The 6,725-nt window shown below is 36.0% G+C and overlaps 1 protein-coding gene across 1 annotated transcript; it reads right to left on the bottom strand.

Moving 5' to 3' along the window:
• Positions 1–582: 582 nt before the first annotated feature.
• LOC113738901 (uncharacterized) lies at positions 583–2,865 on the bottom strand. Its single transcript, XM_027266172.1, has 5 exons — positions 2,559–2,865; positions 1,350–2,438; positions 1,053–1,257; positions 771–943; positions 583–668 (listed from the first exon to the last, which is right to left on the bottom strand). Exons 1-5 carry the CDS (start codon positions 2,863–2,865, stop codon positions 583–585), a joined length of 1,860 nt encoding a protein of 619 aa, XP_027121973.1.
• Positions 2,866–6,725: the final 3,860 nt, after the last annotated feature.

The raw sequence follows: 6,725 nt of genomic DNA, 5'->3' as shown, positions 1-6,725 counted from the left end.
TGGTTTACTCTAAATTTGTGCCTTGAAAAGAAAAAAAATAAGAAATAGGCAATGTTTTCAAACCCGGACCGTCAATCGAACCGGTGAGGTGAAAGGGTCAAACTTCAACCGGTCGGATCGGTTCAACCAGAATTCAATAAATAAATAAATATATATATATATATATATATATAGACACACACACCTATGCACAGAATAAGATGTAAATGCTGAACCACAATAAATATAAGAGCAATATCCAATAATTAACACACACACAATTAACATAGTTATCAAATTTACATGTCCAATTGTCTAAATATTAGAATTAACAAAAAATAATACAAGTCTAGAAAACAATCAAAAGGTCCAAACGAGTCCAATTTCTGAGGTTGCTATAATCTTCTTCATAATTCTGGGACAACAAAATTTCAAAAAAAGCCATCTTGACAAGTCATCATCATCATCCAAGACCATTATATGAATCACTGACAAGTGATAAAAGTATAAAATCATATTAGTTTCATCACACCAACTAATACAAATCTTAAAAATAAAAATAAAAGAGTACAAATAATTCTATACCAATTACCATTTGAATATTTAATGCCAATCATCATCTTCATCATTAAAAAAGTTTCGACGCTGAAATGTTTCTAAATCAACATCTTCTGCTTCATCTCCATCATCTAAAAAATCAGCATATTTAATTATATACATATTCAACAATTGAATATCATATCATACTAGCTTTATTTTTGCATCAAACTAATGATTTATGTCAGACTAACCTTCAAGTTGTTCAGAATTTGAACATTGACCATGAATTGGAGGTTCTTCAAGTTCTTCCTCTAACTCCTCATAATCAAGCTCCCCTTCTTGTTTTTCTTCAACCATCCAGAATTCTGTTTTGTCAATTGACTCATAATCAACGGGATCATACGATCTCTTTTGCTGATTATGCCTACAACATATATATATGTATATATACAACATATACACTTAGTTAGTACTAATATATTTTCTTAAAAAGAATGAAATGTTATTTATAAAAATAAACCATTTACATATACCTATACTGCAAACGCAAATTGTAATGCACATATACAAGATCATTGAGCCTTTGATGCTCCAACCTATTCCTTTTCTTAGTATGAATACGTTCAAAAACACTCCAATTACGCTCACATCCTGAAGAAGAAGCTGTCTGACTCAAAACCCGAATTGCAAGTTTTTGTAAGTTGGGAGCATCACAACCAAAGAGTTTCCACCAATTCTCTGTCATATTCAAAATTTAAATATAAACAAAAATATTTATAAATTAGATATATATATTAGAAAGATTTAAATGCTAGAAAAATATAAATTACCTGGTCTATCTTTCTTGCTAGTAAGAATAGCAAGTTTTCTGCCAAAACTTCCCTCCCGCTCTCGATACATTCCAATTTCTTTTGTTAAATTTTCCTCACTGCACCAATCCACCTTTGATTCTATGTAATCCAACAAACCATTTGTAATTTCTGGATGTGTAGAGAATGTGCCAGTGTCATATTGAAAAGCGGGATTTAAAAAATATGCCGTAGCATGCAAATTTTTCCTCAACATCCTATCCCATCGGTCATTGATGATATCAATGTAAGGCTTATATAGCCTTTCATTATTCCTGAACAACTTCTTGATTCCAGTAATTGCTCTAAACATACCTTCATACACATACCCCAAAGAAGGCCTTTCATCAGTGTTACAAACTCTCAACAACCGAATAATAGGACCCATTATTCTCACTGTAATCAAACAATTATTCCAAAATCTATCATCCAAAACAAATTGTTTGACCTCTTTTCCTTTGTTCATTTTCAAGAATTTTTTGTAATCTCCACTAGTGACTAAAGCTTGTAAGCTGTCTTTGTGATCATGTAAGCTCTTTAGTGCAATAAAAGTGGTGGCAAATCGAGTTTCCCCTGGACGAATAATCTCCTTCCACCCATCAGTTTTTCTCAACCAATTCAGAACATATTTATGATTATACACAAAAACAGTTACTGTAGAAGCAAGAGACACTAGAGTTTTAACAGTACCCATTTCACCAATATCCTTCAAAATCAAATTGATACAATGGGCAGCACATGGAGACCAGCAAATAGTTGGATATCTTTCATTTAATAAAGTTCCAGCAGCCTTATAATTGCTAGCATTATCAGTGACTAAATGCACCACATTTTTGGAACCAACCATTTCAACAATTTGAACAAACAGATTGCACAAATTTTCTGCATTTGTCACAATATCCGATGCATCTATAGACTTAATAAAAGATATACCCTTAGGACAATAAACCAAAAAATTAATCAATGGTCTTTGTCTACTATCTTTCCATCCATCACCCATTATAGTGCATCCAGTTTCAGCCCAAGTATTTCGAAATGAATCAACAACTAACTGCACATCTTTCTTAGCATCTTGCAACAAAGTGACTCACAAAGAATGATAAGATGGAGCTTTATAACTATGACCCATTGATGCTATTTGATCGATAGCTTTTTGAAAAAATGGAGAATTAACAACATTAATGGGAATACATGCATCATAGAACCAAAGAGCAATGGCCATATCAGTATTTTGCCATTTACCCTTACTGTGCAAACAAGCTTTGATAGTAGGTTGAGAACTATCACGTCCACCCTTAAAGAAAGCACGAATACCTGTAGGAGCAGTGGTTTTTCTCTTTCCTTTACCTAATGATGTACCAGCCTCATTCATTGAAATATCCCTTACTCGAGGAGGTGAAACCTCTTGCACTTCATCACCAACAAATTCGTGCACTGGTTGACCAAAAGGATTTTCGACCCCAAAATCTCCTCTTTTTTCTTTAGATTTTTGTATCATTCTCTTGCAAAGATGTTAATATTGCAAGCCTCACTGTTGGATCAACATGTGCACATGAAGTAATACTGCCCGTTACTCCTGCTAAGTGTTGCTTCATTCGGTGGATGCCACCCCCGTAAAATACTTTAAAACAATAAGTACATGTCATGGGTTTTCTTCCTTGTGCATTTCTGCCCTCAGAAACATATCCCCGTGCTATATCCGTCTTCTGCCTATGACCTTGGGGTTGACTTGCAGATTCCTCACTATTGAATGCTCCCCCCGGTGAACATTGTGAGTTACTACCGCTACCGACGTCCATCCTAAAATGAGATATTTAAAAATAATTAGTGATTCGGGACACATTATAGTGGATCAATTGTAAATTTAAATGATTTTGATGCAATGCAATAATTTTAGTAGAATCAATGATGCTTAAGACTATTTGTATTTGGGAACTAAAACTGTCACCAAAAGAGATTTAAAGACATCAAATATACTTTTAAATAATTGTGGGAACTGAAACTGTGACCAAAAGCTTATTGAGGGTGTTAAGTATCTTCATGATAACTGGGTTTTGCACAGAGATTTAAAGACATCAAATATACTTTTAAATAATTGTGGTGAGTTGAAGATCTGTGACTTTGGATTAGCACGTCAATATGAAAGCCCTTTGAAACCATATACTCACTTGGTGGTTACTTTGTGGTACAGGTTACTTATGATTCACTCGTCGCCAACCCACCAAGTAGTTGGTTCATAGGACCATCTATTTAGGAAATGAAATTCTGCCATATCCCTTTTAATGTTGAAAGCCAAAATCCACAAAAGAACAAGAAAATGCTCTTAGATTGTTACAATTGCCTCAAAGAATACTAAACCTCGTTCTACGTTTAGTGCCATTAAATAAAGGAAAGCTAGTTACAATAACTTTGCGCTTGATCTGATTAAGCATATATGAAAGCAGCTATAAGCTTATAACCAAGAAGACAATACAAAATTGGCCAGTGGCTTTCCCCATGACTGCCTGCCTTAGACAAATTTCAGAACAAATACACCAGGCAGAAATGGTCTTGACCACCCAGCATCCGGAATTACAAAATGATTGCTTGAATTAAATGATTAAAGCTTCCACTTGCAAGAACGATTGTTTTCAATCCCTCTTTATTCGTGTTTACTTTGAATTTATCAAGAATACATCCAATTCACAGTTCTTTCAATACTGTCACCTGCATAACTTGGTTTCTTGCTACCAGTACCCATTTTTCAATTTGGTAGCTGCACTTGCCCTTGACTCATATCAGGAAGCTGTTTATGGGCAGCGCAGTTATGACACAATCTGGCCTGGGTTTTCGAAGCTTCCTGGGGTCAGTGTTAACTGCGTCAAGCATCAGTAAGTATCTATTTCGTGTTTAACTGTTTATCATAGTTTGATGCTAATTTATGGTTTTCATGTTTCCTATTGTTTTCCCAGGCTTCCAGCTTTAGGTGATTCTGGTCTGGCTTTCTAGCCTTCGTTCAGTTCGTTGTTGACAGTTTCAGCTCCCAAATAAATAATGCTTAAGACTATTAGTAGAATCATGTTTCGCATGCAAATTTCATTACCGAATATGAGGAAGTACCGTAAACCAATTCATGGTGAAAAAAAGAAGATAGAAACGCAGCAGGCGTATGAAGTAAAATACCTGATGTAATATAGCAAGAACGCCAACTACAGCCCAGATGAGAACGAAAACTGGAACTGTGACTCCAACTATCACAAGTACCTTGTTGTTTTTCTTCTTCTTGCCACCCCCGGAAGACCTGGCTGCCGGACTGGTTATCGCCCAAATTCCTGGAGGAAGAAATTAGGTATTGATCGATGAGCAAGTGTGGAAATAGCACTGGATCAAGATTGGAGTTTGGAGAAGGGATTAGGGACGGCAGGCAATTTTGACAATTGCAGGGGAAGTGGGAAGAGTCGGAAGACCGAAGTGGCACAACGAAGAGGAAGAGTAGAAGATTGATTCATGAAGATTGAAGAATGAAGGGTGAACCGAAGATTAGGTTTAGATAATTTCGGTCAAAATTCAGTCAATTTTGCCAAAAATTTAAAAATCGCGGTTCACGGTTCGTTCCGATTTTAAACGGGTTGTACGGTTTTTACGGGTTTGACCGGTTCTTGGACCAAGTCAACGCAGGCTATGAACCAGACCGGACACATGGCCGGGTCGCGGTCGAATCGGTCGAACCGGCCGGTCCGGTCCGGGTTTGAAAACATTGGAAATAGGTGGAATGCATGCAAGATAGTTAGGTGGATTGAATGAATATTAGCCATGTGTTTTTGTCTTTTTGCACACCACAACACTTGCAAGAGATTAGGTGGCAAGGATAGCTATTGGGTTTTAGAGGAAAAAATCTAGAAAGGAGGAAACGAAAAAGCTTCGAGGAAGAAAAAAAGAAAGGAAGGAAAAAAGAAAAAGGAAGAAGGAAAGGAAGAAAAAATCGAGAAAGAGAGGAGGGATTGAGAGAGAGTGGCAGCTGAAGAACAAAAAAGGAGGAACAAGAGAGAGAGGTGGCAGAGATCAGAAAAGAAAAGAAAGAGAGAACCAAAAGAGAGGAAAAGAAAAAAGATTTTTTGCAGATATTTTCACAAAAAAGGCTGATTTTCAGCCATTTTGTGATGAATTTATCTCTTTCATTTTAGCGTGATTCGGGTAGATTTCTATTTTTGCGTACATGAGGTAGTTAAGAGAAGGAGTTTTGTTCAGATTACTTTTGCAAATAATGTTGAGAGGGCTCCCGAATCCAGCCCCCAAAACCCGCTACTTCGTTTCACTAGTATGGGTTCGAAGCCACAACAGAGCAACTCCAGCAGCTCTTTCACGTCGTTTCCTGTCCTGATTTCGATCCAAAAAGCTTCTTCAGGTATCTTCTTAAACTGACGTCTTAGTTCCTTCCACTTTCATTCGTTGCTGGGTTATCCTCTTGTGTTTTTGTCGCTGCGGTTGATGGCATTTTCTTGCTGTGTTTATATGTTCTTTTGGTTCTTCTCTGTTGCTTTAATCTTGCCGATGGAGTGTTTCGTCATTAGATTTTGTTAAGAAATGAGATTGAAGTCTTGGTGTTGAATTTTTTGTGGATAAATCAATAGGTTTCATTTTCTTTTTCTTGGTAGAAATTGCTGGGATTGCATAACCCAGCAAAGTTGCAGCAGAAAGAATGAAGAAGATGCATCGTGGGTTCTTGCATTAATTTTTTAAAAATTTCATTTTAACCCCCCAACTTTTACTTAATTCTACTATGGCCCAAAAACGTGAAAAAATCAATCAATTTTACCCTTTTAAAATTCAATCATTTTTCTTATGTTTTGAGCATGTTTTGGGTAGATTAGTTCTGGAGTTTAGTACATAATTAGGGTTAATGATTTTTAGTTGATTTATTATCTTGTTGGGTTTTGGTAAAATAGTTTAAGGTTTGGATTTGGTTTAGTTTGATTAGGTTTTGGAAGTGGGTTTTGATTTAATTTGATTAGGTTTGATATGGGTTTGGAGGGTTAAAACAGATCCTTTTTGTTGGATTCATTTGGGTCAAAATGTTGGGCTGGCCCGTTCTTTTGCTTTGGATTTCAGTTGGGCCATTGGGAGTTTTAGCCCAAAAGAAACAAAGATGGCCCAATGGCCTGGTTTGTTAAGTAATCTGGTAACGCAATTTGCATATCAGTCCATATACTTTTGAGTATTTTATTGTGGCCCTGAAAACCTTTAATTTCTTTCAATTATGTCCTTAATTTAATTGCAAATAGGTCCCTAAACTTTATTTGTCTTTCATTTTGATCTCTAAATTGACCCTTACAACTTTCTTAATCTTTGCAATTTGGCCTTTAGTAGTTTTGATTTCTT

The sequence above is a fragment of the Coffea arabica genome, chromosome 6e (assembly GCF_036785885.1).
Source record: "Coffea arabica cultivar ET-39 chromosome 6e, Coffea Arabica ET-39 HiFi, whole genome shotgun sequence".
NCBI classification, from domain to species: domain Eukaryota; kingdom Viridiplantae; phylum Streptophyta; class Magnoliopsida; order Gentianales; family Rubiaceae; genus Coffea; species Coffea arabica.
Note: the sequence above shows the minus strand (reverse complement) of the source record. Positions and strands in the feature narration are given on the sequence as shown.